The 21873-nt window shown below is 38.9% G+C and overlaps 2 protein-coding genes across 3 annotated transcripts; one reads left to right on the top strand and one right to left on the bottom strand.

Annotated features, from left to right (window-relative positions):
- Positions 1-2762: 2762 nt before the first annotated feature.
- LOC117300420 lies at positions 2763-9887 on the bottom strand. Its single transcript, XM_033784207.1, has 8 exons — positions 9619-9887; positions 8312-8571; positions 7346-7558; positions 5403-6994; positions 4886-4999; positions 4286-4394; positions 3875-3975; positions 2763-3110 (listed from the first exon to the last, which is right to left on the bottom strand). The coding sequence occupies exons 1-8, from the start codon at positions 9759-9761 to the stop codon at positions 2979-2981; spliced, it is 2664 nt and encodes an 887-aa protein (XP_033640098.1). The 5' UTR covers positions 9762-9887; the 3' UTR covers positions 2763-2978.
- Positions 9888-10089: 202 nt separating this feature from the next.
- LOC117299778 (ribosome biogenesis protein WDR12-like) lies at positions 10090-21000 on the top strand. 2 transcript variants are annotated; one of them, XM_033783294.1, is made up of 13 exons: positions 10090-10108; positions 10376-10515; positions 11539-11627; positions 11910-12117; positions 12820-12935; positions 13293-13447; positions 14965-15010; positions 15713-15792; positions 16553-16693; positions 17586-17691; positions 18559-18691; positions 19382-19454; positions 20512-21000. In XM_033783294.1, the coding sequence occupies exons 2-13, from the start codon at positions 10421-10423 to the stop codon at positions 20587-20589; spliced, it is 1320 nt and encodes a 439-aa protein (XP_033639185.1). In that variant the 5' UTR covers positions 10090-10108; positions 10376-10420; the 3' UTR covers positions 20590-21000. The 2 variants fall into 2 exon arrangements, with proteins under 2 accessions (XP_033639185.1, XP_033639184.1); XM_033783293.1 differs by lacking the exon at positions 10090-10108 and adding an exon at positions 10137-10246.
- Positions 21001-21873: the final 873 nt, after the last annotated feature.

The following is a 21873-nucleotide window of genomic DNA, read 5'->3' as shown; positions in this document are numbered from 1 at the left end:
CTATTTCTGTTAAGCAATACTTTTCTGTGCTTAGCAAGTTTTTGTGCTTACAGGCTTGAAATGAAATTGAGCCCTGAGGTTACGTAAAAAGGGATTTACATGTAGTTATTGCAAACTGCTTCATAGCCAAAATGACCTGGGCCCATAGAGCTATATTATATTGACTAGAGCGCTAACTTGCTCTGCGTTTTGAAGTCACCCTGTGCGCAGACATGTTTGATGTGTCGCGTGAATTTTGAATTTTAAGAGAACACACATTGCCGCGATTATTTTACATTCGGCGTGTGCGCTTACGTACGCAACTGTCCACTCGCGTACGTCCGCGCTACGAAAACCGTAACTTCAACTTGATTGCCGTACTAAAAAAAAGTAAACGCGCCTTTTAATCATGACGCACATGACGCTCGCAGTTTGTGCGCTGATCAGCAGATTGTGCGTTCACATTTACTGCAATTTTGCTTCGATGGCACATAAAAAAGAACAAACGCACTATCATGCAAATAGCCGGACAATTGCCGTACAAAATTTCAAGCTTTTGTATTGGTTTGTACATAAACATGGATGCGCCCACACGGCTTCAAAACCTTAGTGCGTGTATATCGGGTGTTAGCGCTCTATTCAATATATATAGCTCTATGCCTGGGCCCAACTCCATGAAGCCTGTAAGCACAAAAACTTGCTTAGCACAACAAATGGTTGCTTAGCAAAAATAGGTTTCCAGCCAGAACACCATTCAGATACCATTGCTGCAACTGGAACCCCAGTCATTTCTTGCTTAGCCAAGAAATTTGCCGAGCAGAATGAAATTGGGCCCCGTCATGCCTGTGGTTAATTTTTGTTAATGGCTTCTGTGTCTTCTGCCGACATGGCGTATCAATACCTAAATGGCGAAATGATCGTCATGTGTATGGCAAAATGGCAGCGTACATACACCGTTCCTACGCGTTTGCATTGGTCATTGATCATGGCGTACGCATATCCATTAAAATGGTCTTACAACGAAATCACATGCACAATGATGGACTCGGCGTTATTAGGGCTCTACTCGTATGGTTTGAACACAAGCAGAGTTCAGTTCGGTGCAGACTGCTGGACAAAATACAAGGCGTTAGAGAGACAACATTGGTAAATATTCTGTTACAAAAGACACCATAACAAACAGAGACTATCAAATAAGTTAATATCCTGCTCGAGCATGTTTTATTCTTTGCTGACAAATGGCTGGATGATTGATTAATTATAAATACAATATTGAATGTCTATCGCAACATTTAACGCATTATTCAAACTAATTAAATTTTTGGTCACTCAGAACTTGAAGACTCTTGAATAGTGGCTGGCACCAACAGTAAATAATCACTTTCACTGCACTGCAGAATAATTATATAAATCGCAAGTTCACTGCAAATCGCAAGTTCATGTTACAATGTATATTTCACATTGTGCCTACATGGTTAAGAAAAACCCTGGTTCATATTTTTGGTGAAAGCAGAGCAAATTTGACATCACACGACTGACTTTGCAGAGAATGTTTCGCACATTTCAACTGATGCAAATTTGTGACGTCAAAATTATTGTCACATTTGCAGGAAGTATGAACCAGGCTCACACTTCTTTACAAACATTGGTTTTCCTACCAATTTTAAATCTGAAATTTTTAAACTTTTTTTTCTTATGCAGATCGCCAGGCCGAGATACATTTCAAGACACTTTTGTGAGTTCCTTCGTTTCAGCACCAGAAAAGATGTGACTGTAAAAATAAACAGTCTGGTTGAAAACAATTAAGAAAACAGCTGAGACGGGCTCAGTTTTTATACATGATTTTATCCATCGCACTTATGTTGGATGTATCGTTGTGGATTGTTAGCATGGGCTGGGCTTAAAAGATTATCTCATATACAGCTACAGTGCATTCACGATTTGTGCTTGCAATAAATAAATTTTGTTCTTTAAATAAACTAGTTTAAGTCTAGTGCACTATTTCAACTTCCCTACAATTTCAACCTCGTTACAATTACAATTGGCTGTCGCATTAATTTTATCAATAACAAAATTCAACATTGTACATGACAACTTCTCCGAATATGAAAACTAATGTCCCGTGAAAATTTCATTCCAAAAGGTGGTTGAGCAGGTAGCAATTTTTTTTCTTTTTCCTCTGAAGGATTTTTAATAGATAATGCTGTTTAAAAAAAACAACAAAAAAAAACAAAAAAAAACATTGCCATATGCCACGGTGATTTACACACAAATGGTTTGTACAAAAATTGATCATTGACAGAATTACATTCCATTAAATACGGAAACTGAATCCATAATCAGGGACATTTCCAAATGTGTTCATCCAAATATAGAAAGATTTGTTATTTTCTGGGATCTTTCTGCAAATTAGGAAGAGTTGGCAGCGCTGCATTTATATATTAATTTTTTCATGCAGTTTCTTAAATGAAAGCTTAGGATAACTTCCTTAAATCTATAACAAAATTAAACTTAAATCAGGCATGAGATTTGACAGAATATTTCCTTATTTCAGGATGTTTCTTGTCTCCCATGCACCACAAGTTTTTCTTGAAAGAGGCGAAGATGCCATCATAGAGATGGAAGCCTCTAAAAACTTGTTACACCTAAACATTCAGATCAATCTTAAATGATAGAGAGTCTCTTAACACAGGCCCCGATAACAAGAATGACAACGTGAACGATAAAAATGCACGCCCGATTGGTTGAATAAGCGTGGGCATATTCTGCGTGGAGTAATTCAACCATGCGTTCTCTTTGCGCCGTTTTCTTTATCATTTATCGCTGCAGTGTGATTTGGCTTTAACAACCTTTACATTCAGCGATTCATTAGTCACAAACGTACACAATAAATCCAACAGTTGAATTTGAAGGAAGATGAAATTTAGAGGACTTATCATCATGTTATTGTTGTACAAGCACAACACCACAAATGTCTATTATTTTGTGTAATTGTTTCTTTAGAATGCCAATTTTTCTCTTGGGGTTCGTGTCAGGCTGGATGATTTTGGTGAACCAACTTGTCTTGTTCGTAATCTCTGAGCAGGGCTCTCTGTCTTCAGTACTGCCACTCGTCTTGCTTTGCTGACAGGCTGGGTGGAAAAAAATTTCATAAATCTTAGTCATCGTTTACATTTGTAAAGAATTGTTTTTATAATCTTTGTTGAATTGTTAGAAAGGTTTGAAACTACGTGATTCATACCCTTTGCTTACAGGTTTTATGAAATTGGGCCCAGAATACAAAACCAGCAACAGGGCCCAATCATGACTCTACTTGCAAGGAATCGGCGCTTGAGGAAGCAGGGAATTCCATGCTTATATCAAGCATATTTCACGGGTAAGCAGGGAATTTTTGCTTGTGCACGTGCATTAATATATACATGTATATGCATTCTTCAATAAAGTTCATGATTGTATGGGAAGAATTCGGCAATTAAATTGGGCCAAGGTGTGTTATCAGTGAATTTATAGACTTTCTTATCGGGTATTTAATTTTTCTTAGAAACTGCATTTGTATTGTATTTCTATACCACATGCTTTACTTTTTTTTTCTCACCTTAGGCTTGCGTATTGATTTTGGTTATATGTACATTTATGTATGTTTTTGCTTGTGTTTAGCGCCATGAGCACTTTGTTGGATTTGTGTGCTTTTTAAGTTTTCATTATTGTTATTTAACAGCAATCTTACTGGGTCCATACAATGTCAGGGCTTTGATTACCATGAAACTCTGAGCTTAAAATGCCTTGTACAAGCAGAATACCATAGTAAATTATAGTCATGAAATTCGGCCCGATATTCAGGGCGAAACAAAATCAGAAAATCGTCATGCATGCTTAAACTACAAGTGAAACTCACCTTGGCAAGGATTGGTTTGGCGACTCTACGAGGCAGACTTGGACTTGACAACTGATGAACCTCGGTTACCAGACTTGAGTGCCATCGCAAGTGGAGAGATCCTACATCAACAAATAATTATTTAATGTTTTTATCCAATCGAGAAACAGTGGCAACATCAAACAAAATGTAACAATCATAGCAGATGTAATGTGTATCACCCATTTAGACCCGAGTTAAGACAAACTCGGTTGGTAATCACTGGTTTAGGAACGAGCAGTTTTACAACATGATCTTTCTTAACATCTGATAAGGTGTGAACATAGGACCACTGCCTGTGAGTTTACTGACATAAATCAATGTTCTGCCTTAATGGGTATTTCACATAACACATTAAAATACAAAACATTTACAGGGTAGAATGTGACCAACCTTTATTAGATGCTACTGATGCCACAGGGGGAGGGATGCTGGATATATCTTCCTTATTGCTATTCCTGATGGTATGTAAACGAGTCACAACGTCCAACTCCTGCTCTGTCTATATCATTAAAATACAAACAAACTTTTTCATGAATCGGACATCTTGCATCTTGAGCCCGGTTCATACTTCCCGCCACATGGCTGTTTTCTCAGTGATTGTTTAACTCATGCCAATTTGTTGTTGAGATTTTTAGGTCGTAAAAATTTGCTTCACATTCGCAGAAAGTATGAACCTGGCTGTAGTGTTTTAAGTCCCCTTCTATATGGACCTCTTTTGTTCTCAGGTACCACACTTTGCATGAGTGTTAAAACACAAGTTTCTTGTTATTCCTTGAAACACGCTTACCCTGAACACGGAAATAAGCAGCGTTCCTCGACTTTAGATATTAGATGCTTTGCTTACTCTAAGGTCGAGTCAGAAACAGCGTCTTCAGCTACAGCTACGGCTAGATCAGTGCATCGGTGAGTGTTGAAGAATAGGCAGAAGTGCATGATCTAGCCATAGCTGTAGCCAAAGTCGCTATTTCGGACAAGGCCTAAGCTTCTTACCAGGGTTAGTGATGACATGCCTTGGCAACCGATGCTCAACAGATGGATAGGAATGTTGGTCTGTAATGTGTTACTCCGTAATGCTCCTTGAATCTCTTGCTTCATTGTAAAACACTGCAGCACAAAAACACAAAGCATGGGGGAAAATACTTCAGTTTTAATTGCCCTTTTCACACTGTATCTGTTATCCTCAAGGAACACAGCCCTGGGTTCTTATGGGGCCGATTTCATGGAAGTGCTTTTAAAAGCAGAAAATATTGCTTAACGATTTTCTGCTTAGCAAAAATTAGCAGGATACCAGTCACAGATTTTACACGTAACATGGTATTTTGTCGGGTAACCGTGTTCTGGTAAGCATCATTTTGTTGTGCTTAAGCTACTTTTTGAGCTTTTAAAGCAGCTCTATGAAATTGGGCCATGGTGTGTTGTGCAATCTTACTGAATCCATCAGACCTGGGCAAAAACAAGGAATTGATTTTTCGTAGATTTTTTGTTTATTTTAATCGTACGTACGTACCAACTCATTCTCTCTTGCAAGTCTCTGTTGGATTTCAGCCTTCTGCGCTCGTATTCTGGCCAACTCTGCTTTCTTCTGCAGCAGTAGCTCCAGCTTGCGTCGTCCCGTGTCATTACTTCTGGGGCCCACTGCCGGTGATGTCACACCTCCATGTGGTGCTCTCAAGGGGCTGTCTCTCTCAGAGTTCTCCGAAGTTTTTGCTCGGCTGAGACAGGTGTCATTACTTCTGGGGGCCACAACCGGTGATGGCACACCATCATGTGGTCCTCTCAAAAAGTCGTCACTCTCGGAGTTCTCTGAAGCTGGTGCTCGGTTTGGTCTAGGTGATGATGCAATCATGGTCGGTAAATCTCTAACCATGACAACCGGAGACGGGAAAAACTGATTGCTGACAGGCTGCTGTGATGCATTCTGGAGAGTCAGATCCTTCCCTGGCGTCGTCTCTAAACGCTCATCCCTAGGTTTCTCTTTTGACCGAGGTGTAATGATGGCAATCTTTTGGGCAAACTTTCTCACACTTACGTTTGGTGACATCGGTAATTTCTGTGTGATTCTGGAGAGGGTGTTTGACGCACCGCTGGGATGAGGACAAGAACCAGGCTCTGGCCCAAAGGAATTATTTACATCCAAACCAGGTGAGACTACGTCTGAGACTAAGCCATCATCTTTAAGGAATGACCTCTTCGGTGTTCCTACAAGTTCCTCTTGATGTCCGTGGCAGCTTTCCGATTTTAGAGAGTTTTGCTGAGGGATCTTGTGAGGGGAGAAGAGAACGGCTGATGGAAGAGGCTGCATGGACTGCACAGCCTGTACGGTCAATGGAAACAGTCTGGGGCTTGAGAACACAGTAGGACTCTGTATTCCCTGATGGTAGGCTGAAGCAAAAGGAGATGGGGTACCTGTCAGGTTGAAATGTGGTAAATGACTGCTTTGGGTTCTCTTGGTTGATAATGTCAATTTGCCGGCATCGCCGAAACTGTTGATTGTAGTGCAGTGAGGGGTTAATGGGGTATAACTAAGGGAGTAAGGTTTTGAAGGGATTGGGCTGCCTCCAAACGCTGCCACTACTCTTGTACGAGCCTGGTATGGAACACTCATACTAGAAACTGTTGACGTCTTGTATAAACTGGAACCCGACTGGACAAAACTCAGAGAAGAATTTAGACTTGTCGTGCCGGTTGAATCGATTTTGCTTAGATTTGTTTGATCTAACATAGACGGAGTATGAGCGTGGACTCTTTGTGCTGAAGTTGTTTTATAAATAAACTGTGGACTTGTGTGCGTTATTTCAGCAGTGGAGAACGCCCTCAGGGTTGACTTGTTGAATAGAATCGGAGTAAGCGTGGCGTCTTCAACGGATGCAAATCCAGGTCTAGCTACAGACACCACATTGGTGTCTTCTTCTGTGGCATCAAAGACAATATCAGTGTCTCTCGTGCCGTCCCGGGTGGGGGAACCAAACTGGAGCTGACTTGGACCGAGTGATGGAGTGTCCTGGAGAGCTTGTTGGGGTGATGTTTCAACGAGGGAAGGTGTGTGGATAGGAATTATGACCAGGGCTGGACTCCCTCTAGCATCAAACCTTTTTGCTCCTGTAAATAATTACAAAGTAAAACAACATTGTTTTTAAAATAACAGTGACTGGTTCTCGACCAATAAAAATTGACAATCTATTACAAATCAATTAATATCAATTTCGCTTTGTTGCCATTTTCCCTCACAGTAATGGCCCTAATTAGAGAAAATTTGTGTGCCCCTTCAAGAACGAATATCAAGGCCTTAATTGTACCAAACATAGACGTATTGCTACACTATACCAGGCCTGCATGCTTCGTTTTTAAAAGGGCAACAGGCCAACAAAGGCATTTTTCTCTATGGTAAAAGGCACCCTATGAGGAAATGTTAAACTTCCACAGGAGTATTTCAAGGGCATTTAATGTTACCTGAGTGTCCAGCAGGGCTGTCTGTGGGCGTGTTGCAGACTCTTATTCTCTCTTCTTCTTTGCGGATTTTCTGCAAGATATCATCTGTTCTGTCATCCAGTATTTGAATCTCACTCATGGCCTCTTTAAACACTCGCTCTTGACGCGAGTGACGGAACCATCTCTGGATCTTCAGGGCGGCGTGATTGGCTGGGTGGTTTGCTGGGTTGTTGGCTGTAGAGTAAATAATAATAATAATAACAGTAATAATAATAATACATACTTTTAATGCGCACATAAAAAACATATCCACCCTGTTTGGTGTTCAAGGCGCAGTAAAACCAAAAACAAAACACCATCTAGAGATCCATGGACTTTGTAAACAAACACAAATTTCTTTCCTTGTGGAGCACCGCAGTCTTTGGAATTCTCCTATATTGAGTAATTGTGTTTTCTTTTTTTGGTATCCATGTTTATGGGAACGATCTAACCAACAATTTTTTGTATCCATGTTTATGGGAACGATCTAACCAACAATTTTTTGTATCCATGTTTATGGGAACGATCTAACCAACAATTTTTTGTATCCATGTTTATGGGAACGATCTAACCAACAATTTTTGGTATCCATGTTTATGGGAAAGATCTAACCAACAATTTTTGGTATCCATGTTTATGGGAACGATCTAACAACAAATTTAGGTTGAATTAAGACTGGAACCCAATATTGAGTAGCAAATCAGAATTTTTTAGTACATGGAGTACTTAATACAATTTGTATAGCATTTTGCCTTGCTACACGAGCAAAATCGTTCGCTGTGCCAGGTGTTGAAAATGGGCACATAATTATCTACTCCTATTCCTAGAACTATGACGTATTGACGTTCGTTCTGCTAAATGTTTCCACGGACAAGACAGCCACGGAATGAACCTCGCACTCATACATGTAGTTCTAGGAGTAATAATTATCCCACATATTTGTACAACCTTGTGCATTGAGAGACGATGAGATTCCTTGACAAGTTGACCGAGATGTCGGAGACCGCTCTTCTGATCCAGTAGAGGATCCGATACTCTCATCCGAACCCTCTGACAGCATGTCTCGGAAGTTAGAAACGAAGAGTTGTGTTTTGCGCCGAAGCTTGACCATCTTGGATTTCTCTTTGGTTGTGACGATACCGAAGAAAACCTCCTCATCATCTTCTTCTTCACCGTCTGTATGACCGAAAGGTTTCTCATTTTCCTGGCTGTTGAAAAAAAATAATACTCTTTTTAATCTGTACTGTAGACCGTCTTTTCTATGTAAAAAAATTTTTGGGGTAAGTCTTTTCCGTCCTAAACTAATTTTGACGTCTCCATTTTGTAATTGTGTAATTTTAAAGTTTTGTATACAGAAATTCAATTATTTCCATGCAAAGAAAAAGCACAATCATTTAAATTAAACTAAGTTGCTTTTTTCCCAAAGCAAGCTGTTAATAATTTATTTTTATTTTTTTATTTTTACTAAAAATACATGTACTTAAACTAGATTAATTGTGGATGTTGCATAGACCCAGTTACTGGGGCACTGTACTCCTTTTTTTTCTTCAAAATTTGTCAGTGTTGGTTGTACTACATTTTTACAATGTACCTCCATGACCTCTGACCGATAATGACAAATTTTGAAAAAAAGGAGTCACAGCGCCCCAGGTGAACTGGGTCTAATTGTTGCATTTTACCACCACCACCAAATCCATACAAATACACACAACATGCACAATAACACATAGGATAGTTGCGTTAACGTAACCCTCCTCTTGCAGTCGGGAGGAGGGTTTATGTTATCACAACTAAATGACAGGGTCTATTTTCCTTCCTCCTTCATGCTCAATCAAAGTATAATCTAGCATTTAATTTTAACCAAAATTCCATTTTACAATTAAATCTGTACCCCCCCCCCCCCAATTCCATTTTGGTCATTGTAGTTTGTTGTTCATGTCATTGTCATAGAGGTAAAAAAAATACTAGATAGAGTATACCTGTGCCTCCTGAGTCCTAGCCCCACTTGTGTGGCCACAAAGTGGGGCTACCTGAGTCCTTGCCTTGCTTCTTTCAAGTTCAATTCAAGTATAAAGTCATAATTATTAATTATATGGCATAGCCGCATAGTCATAAACTTTATAAACTTACACATTTAATTCATGACATATGTGATCACTGTGATAATGTTCTAAAATTAGGATTATATTTTCATGGCCTAACTACATCCATGGCAAAAAGCTCTAGATAGAAAGTACATGAATTGGAACTGTTACCAGATGTTCGCACGAAGTTCGATGTTTTTGTGATCTCCATTCCTGTTCGGTATGTTCGGCTTGATTGCAACGTCGGTAATGTTCTTATTTGTTATGACAGATAACGGGCTCCTCGAAAACACTGAATCACTCAAGTTGGACATGTTGTTTTCTCTTTATACGCGAATCTTTAGACGGGGATCATCAAAACGAGAAAACATTCATTTTTAAAAGTCTCGAAGTGTTGTGTGTTGTTGTTTTTGTCGTTTTCAAAATTCCCAGACCATGAAAGTATGCGCATGCGCCATTAGACTTCAAGTCTAGACTTGTCTATCCCCCAAAGAGGGCGCTGTGCATATTTAGTTGAGACCTTTCGCAAATACCGGGGCGCGCGCGTAAAGCTGTGAATTAGGTGCATTGTGGTCTTACTGGTATCCAAATTTGATCCATATATATCCCACAACGCACCTCATTCAACAGTCTGCGCTTGCGCATTGGTATTTGCGATAAGGTCTATTTGGGGCAGGCCGGGTGCCGCACGGTGGGGGTACATAATTTGTGACGTTTTTGATGGGCCATGGTATCTGCAATGTCCTCCATGGTATCTTGGAGACCCTGGAAACAGGTCAACTCGTACGCCTGCCAACCCGTACGCCAATTACTAATTAGTCAACCTCCCCTCCCTAGCCTTTTCCCTGCCCCTCTCCTCCCACCCAAAATTTACACGCAAGCGCCTAAAGTGCGGTGCGCCCTCTATTGAGCTAAAATTGCATCACAGAAAGTCAATGAAAAGCACGTGTGGCAGAAAACAGAAAACAACACGATGGAAACTGAAGTAACGACAGAACAAGTGACTGATGCCAAAATAAGCGGCTACGGTTCCCATCTGCAAGTCAGATTTATCACCAAGCAAGAATGGTAAGTACTAAGCAAACCTCTTATTTAAACGTTTTTCATGGATGGGACAGCAACGCAATGTGTGTGTTGGCAACTTGTCTTATTTGCCCAATTTACGGACAAGCCTTAAAACAAAAACCACCAAACATGCTCAACACTACAGCCGTACAAAACAACAGTTGTCATACTTGTGGTTGTTCTATTTTGACATACTGGCTCAGTGACAGTGGCTGATCCTGCACACTGCTGACATGCTGAGCCTGGGAATACTGGATGGATAACTGTGGGGCGCTGTACTCTTTTTGTCTAACTAAATTGACAATTAATATTATTATGACCGCCGTACTAAAAAAGAATACGGGTCCTACTATTTGCCGTCAACTCGCCGTCAACTCGCCGTCAACTCCTCCAATATACATTTAAAATCCACAAAAGAAGCATAGAACTGTAAAGTATCAGCTCAAAGAGAATTCGCGAAAGTTTTAGGTCATATTTCGGAATAAAAATTGAGTTTTTTTCTCGTGAAAAAATTATCTCGAAACAGCAAAACCGTCGGCCGCCATCTTGCTTTTTCACATTGATTAGTCTTGGTCCAAGATGTCAATGATTGGTACTTTTTTTCTATCAACACAAAGTCGTTTTTGTGAATGAATTTTTACCGAAAACCATGAGAAATATGTAGTTTAGCCCAGACTTAACACTTCCGTGTCTCATTTTTAAATTTTTCATGTAAATTTAATGAGTTGACGGCACGAAAATGAGTTGACGGCAAGTCGGCGAGTTGACGGCAAGTAGTAGGACCGAAGAATACAGTTTACAGTTCCAGCAACTGGGTCTACTACTCTAGGAATTGGTATGTCATTGTCATGTTTCTTTTTTAATTGAAATGAAAGAGACTCGGACTGCGAGAGAGAGGAGTGCATCAATTCAAAGTCGCGCATTTGTTGGTCTTTCAAAAAATCTGGTTTAGTGTTTTGTTTTCAGGGAATTTATTAAAAAAATGAAGTTGTCATTGTCATTGATTTTGAATTTTAATATTGGCAGTTATTCAGTAGGAGATACACCCTTCTCAGTTCCAGCATCAGTGGGAGTCTCGGAGCTCAGTTCTCTCATCAACAAATTACTGGATCGAGGTAAAATTTGTTCCTTTATAAATTAAAGACGACAACTGCCGACAACAAAATTAAAAACAAACGTTTGAACATAAATAAACCATTAGGATATAATTATGTAGAAGAGTCTTGCCTCTCATATCATCTTGACTTGAGTCTTTTGAAAAAATTTATTTTTAACATTGTGGCTACTCCATTCACCATACGTTGACTCTCACCATACAAAAAGGTACTACAGCCTTTGATTTGGAGAAACTGAAGATAAGTCAAGAACGATAAATAAGTTATCTCGTCTTATTCTAGAATCTGAGGATTCTCCAGTGATCGACTTTGACTTTCTCATCGATGGAGAGTTTCTACGAGTAGCTCTAGGCCATCACCTTGAAGAGAAATCGACTTCCACAGAATCTGTCGTTGAGATTGAATATCTGGAGAAGCACCCCGCTCCGAAGCCTGCAGGAAGCATCCTTCATGATGATTGGGTTAGCTGTGTACAAGGAGCCAATAACAGGTGGGTCTGGAAACAAACTTTATCTTATAGAGCCAGTCTTAAGTGCCAGCCTTTTTAGTCAATTTGCACTTTAAGGGGCCGGACACTTTTGGTTATTGTCAAAGACCGGTATTCTTACTTTGTGTATCCCAACATATGCATAAAATAACAAATCTGTGAAAAGTTGGACTCGCTTGTTCATCAAAGTTGCAAGAGAAATGAAAAGAAAACCACCCTTGTTGCCGAATTTGTGTGCTTTCAGATGCATAATGAAAGGCATAATGAAGTATTTTTATCATTTGAGTGAGAAATTTACTACGTTACTTCAGAGGGAGCAGTTTCTCACAATGTTTCATACTATCAACGGCTCTCCATTGCTTGTTACCAAGTAAGTTTTTATACCGACAATTATTTTGAGTAGTAACCAATAGTGTCCAGTGCCTTTGAGCTTATTAAAAGGCAATTAAACCTTTGGTTTTTGGAACCATTCGATTGTTTTAATCCTATGTAAATGTTGTTGTTTTCAATGAAACTAACCTGTGAAAATTGCATTTCAAAAGGTGGTTGCACCTTTTTTGGTATCGCCAAAAAGTCTCAACTAGACGACTAACAAAGTTTACTAATCCCTGAGGCTTACTTGATATCCTTCATGAATGGAAATTTTTTTTACAATGAGATAATTGTGTTTTAACTGTTATAACCAATATTTGTTTACATTTGCAGAATTGTGACTGGTTCATACGATAACAATGTTAGGCTATGGACAGAGGATGGGGAGAACCTTGTCATTATGCACTACCACTCCGACCCTGTCAAAACAGTCACATGGATCAAAAGAGGTAAGGAATTATGCCAAATAAAAATAGAAACATGTTTAGTGTCCCTGTCCACTTTCGCTTTTCAATGGGTAGCTCTTTTTTTGGATCAAGAGTGGTAATGAATTAAGCTGCTGCATGTGCAATGTGGGTTGTAAAAGAACCCAGTTCACTTATCGTATAAAGAGGAGGGGTTCGCCCCAGTGTTCCTGGTTTGATTGCCAGCATATTGCGCCACAGCCACTGGTACGTGTGTGTACTTTTACTACGGCTGTATCTGTTTCAAAGTTTGTAGAGTGTTGTTCACTATTTTTGAGCACAGACTTAGTCTGTCATTAGGAAAAACATTACCTACAATGTGTGTTGATTTGTTGTTTTCAGATGATGCTGTGAACCTTTTAGTGAGTGGGTCCATGGATCAGACTCTACTCATCTGGGAATGGGATGAGCAGACTAAGAAACACAAATGTCTTCATTCATGCAGAGGCCATGCTAAGAGTGTAGAAACTGTCGCTGTCGACCAATCACAAACAAAGGTCATTTTTTCTCTTTAAGTTCATGTTTGAAAAAGTTGACATAAAAACGCTTGTGAGCTTTGTATGAAAAACTGTTGGTGGACAGAAACACTTGAAACACATCCACACGGTGTTTTCATTTCATTTCAGCTACATTTTTTTCATGTCAACATCAATCAATACAAAGTGTGATAACATTGTTCATCTAAACCTATGAAAACTTGCTCTAGTTATTAAACAATAAATAAATAGATAGTAATGTGACATTAAAGGGAAGGTACACGTTTGGTAACTACTCAAAACAAATATTAACTTAAAAACTGACTTGGTAACAAGCATTAGAGAGCTGCTAATAGTTTAAAACATTGTGAGAAACGGCTCCCTCTGAAGTAGCATAGATTTTGAGAAAGGGGTAATTTCTCAAAAAAATAATAAAAGACTTCTAGCCAGAAGTCTTTTATTCCTATCTGAAACACACAGATTCGTCCAACAAGGGTGTTCTTTCTCTCATCATTTTCTTGCAACTTCGATGACCAATTTAGCTCAGATTTTCACAGGCTTGTTATGTTATGCTGATGTTGGGATACACCAAGTGAGAAGACTGGTCTTTGACAATTACCAAACGTGTACCTTCACTTTAACATGATTTTGGGGTTTGAACAAAGAATTGACTAGAGTGGGATTCGAACCAACGACCTCCGGATTAACGTGCCGGCGCTCTACCAACTGAGCTATCTAGCCCTTTATTGGTGGTGTCCCTATTTTGTCAATACCTTTGTTCGGGGGTGCCAGTCAGAAGCCATACAACCGTTAACTGCCGTGTAGCCAGGGATCACACCCAAATTACGATACAACCTGGGAAGCGGCAGCCAGGGGATCACCTTAAGGGGATGCGACTTTTTGTTTCAGATATCAATATAAACCACAAGGGAAACTGACTGGGTAAATTTTGAAATGATTTTTGGGTTTGAACAAAGAATTGACTAGAGTGGGATTCGAACCAACGAATCATTCCCTTTAACATGTAAAAAAAAAGAGAAGCAAATGCTCTTATGACTCTTTTGCAGACATATTGACTTGAAGTGTTCTTTCATTTAAACTTCCTATCGTCTGACCATTCAGTATGATCAACAAGTCCTAAAACCCAGGTGTTGAGTCTTAAGGCATTTGAGTCGAGTTTCAGTAATAAGACACAAAGTTCAAGTCTGAGTGTGAGTTACATGTATGAGTCATTTGGATTGAGTCAGAGTCCTAGTTTTGAGTCATTTGGTTTTTGTCCCAAATCTAAGTTATGAGTTTTAGTTTTGGTGTTGGGACTGATTCATCTTAGATTAATGCATAATCAAATATCAATTTTTTTTAATAGATGTTAAATTTGCACCGGGGATAAAGAATATTAATTTTGTTTTTTACCCATACACCGATGTGTGTTAGCACTGTGTACTCACAGGCATGTTACTCGGGTGGGATTCGAACCCACGACCCTTGCAATCTAGTGCAGTGTCTTATCAAATTTTTTGTTTTTCATTTGATCACAGATAGCGAGTGGTTCCATGGATTCCATGTTGAAAATCTGGTCTGCAGGTAAATGCTCTTGTCATTGTGAGATATAAAGCCACAAGTTTATTGTACATGTTTGTAAATGTTGTAGTCAGAAACTATCCGCACAACTTTTATCGTGGAAGGGTAGGGATTTACCCCAGTATTCGTTTAAAGACACTGGACACAATTGGTAATTGCCAAAGACCAGTCTTCTCACTTGGTGTGTCTCAACATATGCATAAAATAACAAACTTGTGAAAATTTGAGCTCAATTTGTCGTCGAAGTTGCGAGATATAAGAAAACACACCTTTGTCACACGAAGTTGTGTGCTTTCAGATGCTTGATTTCGAGACCTCAAAATATAATCATAAGGTTTCTAAATCAAATCTGTGGAAAATTACTTCTTTCTCGAAAACTACTTTACTTCAGAGGGAGCCGTTTCTCACAATATTTTATACTATCGCCCTCCCTATTACTTGTTGCCAAGTAAGGTTTTATGCTAATAATTATTTTGAGTAATTACCAATAGTGTCCACTGCCTTTAAGGAGAAAGATGTTCTTTAGAACATTTGTTTTATTATAAGTTTTAACCGTCCACCAAAACCACTTCTGTTTTTGGTCAAGATTAAAAACTTAAAAATTGTTGTTTCTGTCAGAAAGAAATCTCATTGCTTTAAAACATTAAACTGGAAAGATAGTACAATGCAGTTATATATAATGTTTTCTGTTCTTATATTGACTAGTGCCAGGAGGTGATGATGAAGAAGTTGATGAGATACAACACAAGAAAGCCAGAACTGATGGGCACAAACCACTCACAAGGGTAAATACTAACGCTTGGGCCTAATTTCATAGAGCTGCTTGAATAGCAAATACTGCTTAGAAATTTTCTGCTGAGCAAAAATAAGCATGATACAAAATACAAATGCCACAGTCGGTAAGCATATTTTTATTATGCTTAGCTACTTTTATTGGCAACGATTTTAAGAGTGATTACCAAACGTAAACCTTCCCTAATTTAGTTGTCATTTTTAGGTTGGCTTTGTGTTTTCTTTCACTGCCTTTCATTAAGCAAGACACTTAACCATGATGCTTCATCCTTCGGATGGGACGTAAAGCTTTTTGTCTCGTGTTTTGTGTAATACACGTTAAAGGTTGCCAGTGCACTTATCCAAAAAAGAGAATGGGTTCGCCCTGGTGTTCCTGGTTTGACTGGCAGCATATTTTGCCACAGCACCTTGTAAACCATTAAGCCCGGTTCATACTTCATGCGAATGCGAAGCGAATGTTGATGTCACAAATTCGCAACAAATAATTCGCAGCAGTTGAACTCTACTCTACTCGCTTGCGAATACCGCTGCGAAAGGAGGGTTGTGACGTCAAATTCACGTCAAGTTCGCTTCGCATTCGCAGGAAGTATGAACATGGTGCTATACATACATAAAAGGAGTAGATCTTATAATTCAAATGTAGTCCCACATACCTTGCATGAAAATACTGTATGTTAAAGCGCCTTGAGCGTCAAAGACATTATTATTATTATTGTTATTATTATTGTTATTATTATTATTATCTAAATGCAGACACCGCTGCGAACGTTTGACGGTCACACCCAAGGAATCTCCTCTCTGGTATGGCTGGATGAGAAGAGGATATGCACTGCATCATGGGATCACACCATGAAGATATGGGACATGGAACAAGAGGAGCAAGTCACAACTCTGGTAAAGGCTACTTTATTTATTCAGTCAAAAACATGAAGATCAATTCACTTTGAATGGGTAGTTTAACCAGCCACCTTCCGCCCAGGGGTGGATTTCACAAAGAGTTAAGACCAGTCTTATCTCGAGTTAGGACAGGTTACTCGTTCTAACTTATCACTAGCCATACGTTTTTCATATCTCCTAGGACTAGTCCTAAGTTGGGATTAGTCCTAACTCTTTGTGAAACCGACCCCAGGTAAACTAACTTGGTCAAACTATTCATTTTGGTTTTATTTGGGAATATTGTGTGTGTTTGCACTGTATACTCAGAACTTTCCCGAGCTCTGTGAAAAAAAAACCACAGGCATATTACTCGGGTGGGATTTGAACCCACGACCGTTGCAATTCTAGAGCAGTGTCTTATCAACTAGTACACCCGAGATTGCCCAGTAGCTAGAGGCAGTTTCGAGTCCTATAATTTAGCAGCGGATACCGCAACGATTTAAAAGATTAAAATTTAAACTGCATTTTAACTGAGGAATTGCCTCCTGGCCGATACACAAACAAAACTACACACCCAGCCTTCTCTGAGTTCTATGGACTATTCCAATCTCGTAACTGTAAATGTCTGGATAGAAATTTTGGTTTTACCCATATACACCTGTATGTGTTAGCACTCGGTACTTTCCCAAAATCTGAAAACAAAATCACAGGCATGTTACCCAGGTGGGATTCGAACCCACAACCTTTGCAATTCTAGAGCAGTGTCTTACCAACTGCTAAATGTATGCTTTTTATCACTGTTCATAAGTCAGTGACGATTTTTGTAAAAACTTAATCTTTGTTCCTTGTTGATAAATGTCACTGTTTAAACCTCACTCTTATCTCTTTTGTTATCTCTTTCTTGCAACAGACGGGGAATAAAGTGTTCCATAGTGTAGCATTTTCTCCACTTAGTAATCTTCTAGCTACTGGGAGCTCTGATAGGCACATTAGATTATGGGATCCAAGACAAAATGGTATGTAGAAATGGTTCCAGCATCTCCAACATTCTGATTCCCCCATGTGTCTAAAACACCTTGTGTCTGAATTCTTATATAGCGCTTTATCACAGACTTAGAGGCTTATGAAAGTGCGCAGTATTTGTCCTGCAAGGTATGTGGAGCTTTGTATTGAAGTTGGAGACCTATTCCTTTATAGCACCATTGAATTCTTATATAGTGCTTTATCACACACTTAGAGGCTTATGAAAGTGCGCAGTATTTGTCCTTGAGCTTTGTATTGAAGTTGGAGACCTATTCCTTTATAGCACCATTGAATTCTTATATAGTGCTTTATCACACACTTAGAGGCTTATGAAAGTGTGCAGTATTTGTCCTGCAAGGTATGTGGAGCTTTGTATTGAAGTTGGAGACCTATTCCTTTATAGCACCATTGAATTCTTATATAGTGCTTTATCACACACTTAGAGGCTTATGAAAGTGCTCAGTATTTGTCCTGCAAGGTATGTGGAGCTTTGTATTGAAGTTAGAGACCTATTCCTATATAGCATCATGTAATGGTTTACAAGGTGCTGTGGCGCAATATGCTGCCAATCAAACCAGGAACACCGGGGACAGCTTTTTTTCTCTTTAAGATAAAGTACACTGGGTTCTTACACACGCATTAAACAACACACGGGACCTATGGCTTTACGTCCCGTCCGAAGGATGAAGCAGTGGTTACACGTAAGTCCTTGAGGGCACAAGTGTCATGACCAGTGGGACTCAAACCCACACTGATCAGAAACACCAGAGTTCGAATTCGGCCCTTCACCCCTCAGCCATGACACCTATCATTGGTTTTAATCCTACATTCTGTCTTCATTTATCTGTTTATGTTTGCAGATGGTTTGTTAGTCAAGTCCTCTTTGAGTCATCATACTGGCTGGGTTTCATCGGTAGCCTGGTCACCAGACAACGCCAACCTTCTCATATCAGGATCCTATGATAAAACACTCAAACTCTGGGACACAAGAAGGTCAGTCTAATACTAGCTTGGATGCCAGATCATGTATACATATGTACTTTTTTGTAATGCTCAGTTTAACCACTTACTGCCGGGAAAACTTTTCAGAGACACTTCATTTTAGTATAGTCATCATACGCCCAGAAAGAGTTAACTAATACTGTTGATTTGTTTAATATTGTACATATGTTTTACTTTTATCCGAAAAATAATATGAAACAAAAATTCTGTTTTGTGTTTATGTTAACATGGAAATTATTGGATAATGCCAAATCATGTCATGAAATTTGCTTTGACCTTTTTGTTTAGTTATTTAGGTAAGACCATGTATTGCAGCCGCTAGGGTCTGTAGTGGGCTAATATAAAGACTCTATCTATTAGAAAATGAGTGCAACAAAAGAATGGAATTTGACCTTAGTACAGGAACGTTGTTATAAAAGGACAGAGAAAACAAAGAAATACAAATCTGAAAGTTAGGTTAAGGACTTCAGAATGTACTCTTTTCTGAGCAAAACCTTCCGTTAATAGTGCTCTCCATAACGAGAGCTGACTGTTTGTATTTGAAATGATTATTGTGAATATAATAATAATAATTAACTAATTAATAACTAATTAATTAATAATAATTAAACATGTTATCATTATATGTTATTTATATTTACTTTGTAAACGTGTTTTTTCCTCGCTATTTTGATGTTGCAGTCCAAAGGCACCACTGTACAATATGTCTGGACTGGAAGATAAAATACTAGCAGTTGATTGGTCACAGCCAGAGGTGAGAGAATGATATCGTAATCTGGAACAGGATTTATAAAGTTTGAATTAAGAGACAAATATTTGGCGACTATCATTGCGAATAAATAAATAAAAAGGCCAATTGTTTTGCGAAATGTCCTCATTGCTCTCAAAGTAAAACACTGACTTAAATATTAAAGTCACCTGGAAATATAATTTTTATTTTTTCAAGCATAAAAGTAGATGTTTAGTAACAATAAAACAATTTTTTTAGTAAATGTTTGTCACGATTTGTATGTTTAAAAAATAGTTAAAGTTGTTTGGGGGTTGACTCCGCATACCCCTTTTGTGACGTCAATCGAGGCAGACTTTGCCTTGATGCGTAGAGTAAACACACGTGCAAATAACATGCAAGTCCAAGTCAATGAGTTCGTACGTTTTGAAAAAGTTGTTTTCTTGCATTTGTATTGCTGCTGGATGCAGCAAAACAACTACAGATGGGGTCAGTCTGCATGGTTGGTTAGACTCACAAGAGCAATAGTGCCTAGTGGTTCAGTCCGACGTCTTTTTCAGCACTGTGCAGCATTTTCTCTTCAATATCGCGCCTCGATTGACGTCACGAACAGTGCCCTCTTGGGTCGAGGCCTACTCTTAAATTTGTAAATAAGATAAGAACTAATTTTTTAGAACCTTAGTTAACTGTTTATTCACATTCCACTCATCAAAACACATATATTAGTGACAAAAGCTTTATTTCGACAAAATACCACTTCCAGGTGACTTTAATATTAAAATTTTCCCATATTTGTGTTGTGCCGTAGTTAATGCCGTGTAGTGGAGATGATACTTAAACCATAATACTATACCATCCTACTTCTGACACCGTTTTCCACACATTGCTTCTTAATGTTTATACAGTTTCTGTATACTGTAGACCGATTGATTAAATCCATCCCACCTCTCACCCCATTTTCTTTTATTGTTTGCACAAATCTGATGCGTAGCTGAGATTTCAAGCTTTGCATATAATTCAAGAAGCCCATTCTCAAACCTACCCCACTCCTGACACCATTTTTCTATGTATTGTTTCTCATTAGTTGATGCTGTGTGGCGGAGCTGATAATGCATTGCATATATTCAAGGCTGCAGATGCTCTACAGGCTGCAGAGAGCTGATTAACATGACAAGAATGCATCTTTGCTGCACCATTCAGATGGCTCCACATAACTAGGAACAAAAAACCTCAGCTGAACATGGGTTCACCGTCAGGTGGAACATAGGGCACCTCATCTACTTGTTCTGCAATGTACATCAAGGACATGATACACCCTTCTATTACAAACTCTAATATCAACTTAAATATTTGTGAAACTGTTGTCTCCACTTAACTGTAGGAAATAAGTACACAATTACAGCACTTAAGCAATGCAGTTAACAAACCCTGACTGCATCAGTAAAGGGCCCAATTTCATAGAATTGCTTTATTAGGCAGAAAAAGTAGCTATTGTAAGCGCAACAAAATGATGCTTACCAGGATACGGTTACCAGCCAAACTACCATGTCACATGCACAATTCGTGACTGGTGTCCTGCACATTTCTGCTTAGCATGCCTATGAATTTGGGCCCTGGTCTATTCTTCACAGCAAAAAAAATAAAAAATTATCACATGGTGTTACCACACACCTATTGTATTTGACTGGTCCCGAGCCACATGCAAAAAAAACAGGCACTTCCTGGAAATAGTGATCTCTGGACCAAAGTCAACATTGAATAAAGTCAAATGGGAGACTTTTAAATGGTCCTTTTTCACAGTATTGCGCGTGCTCATACCTACGGGCACAATACTGAGCATGTGCGCTCACGCTCAGAGCTGCAGAAAAAGGACTGTGTATCTGCTGGCCGCCAGTGTCTCAAAAGTGTACTATTGGTTGACTTCAAACAACTTGATGATATCCTCATCAAGGTCCCCCCGAGTCCCTGCTTGCAAAAAAACAGTTGTTAACTAGCAAAATAGAGAGCTGTTGATAGTATAAAACATTGTGAGAAACGGCTCCCTCTGAAGTTATGTAGTTTTTGAGAAAGATGTTTATTCTTACTCAAAATATTAAAAGACTTCAGGCCTGAAGCCTTTTATTAGAATCTGAAAGTACACATATTTGTGCAAAAAGGGCGTTTTTCTTACATTTTTCTCTTGCAACTTCCATGACCAAATGACCAAAAACTTGCATAATTGCATATGTTGGGATACACCAAGTGAGAACACTGGTCTTTGACATTTACCAAAGGTGTCCAGTGCCTTTAATCATTGTCAGCAATTAGTGCAAACTGCAATACGAATCTATAAAAATAGTTTTTATTGTATGAAATTGGACTTTATTAGCAAAATTTGTTCAAATAGTTTGGACACAAAATGAGAAGATCCTGAGACTACAGTGATTGTTTAATAAAATGTTATTTT

Source organism: Asterias rubens, chromosome 15 (genome assembly GCF_902459465.1).
Source record: "Asterias rubens chromosome 15, eAstRub1.3, whole genome shotgun sequence".
NCBI lineage: Eukaryota > Metazoa > Echinodermata > Asteroidea > Forcipulatida > Asteriidae > Asterias > Asterias rubens.
The sequence above is the reverse complement of the archived record's forward strand: the minus strand, read 5'-3'. Positions and strand labels throughout refer to the sequence as shown.

Bases quoted from the DNA above. Each gene is read 5' to 3' on its own strand.
- LOC117300420 (XM_033784207.1), bottom strand. From the start codon at position 9,761: ATGTCCAACTTGAGTGATTCAGTGTTTTCGAGGAGCCCGTTATCTGTC. The intron at 4,395-4,885 runs GTAAGAAGCTTA...TTAATGATATAG, and splicing joins GCATGTCATCACTAACCCTG to ACAGAGCAGGAGTTGGACGT. The intron at 3,976-4,285 runs GTTGGTCACATT...TTGTTGATGTAG, and splicing joins ATCAGTAGCATCTAATAAAG to GATCTCTCCACTTGCGATGG.
- LOC117299778 (XM_033783293.1), top strand. From the start codon at position 10,175: ATGGTATCTGCAATGTCCTCCATGGTATCTTGGAGACCCTGGAAACAG. The intron at 12,118-12,819 runs GTGGGTCTGGAA...TTACATTTGCAG, and splicing joins GTACAAGGAGCCAATAACAG to AATTGTGACTGGTTCATACG. The intron at 19,455-20,511 runs GTGAGAGAATGA...GTTTCTCATTAG, and splicing joins TTGATTGGTCACAGCCAGAG to TTGATGCTGTGTGGCGGAGC.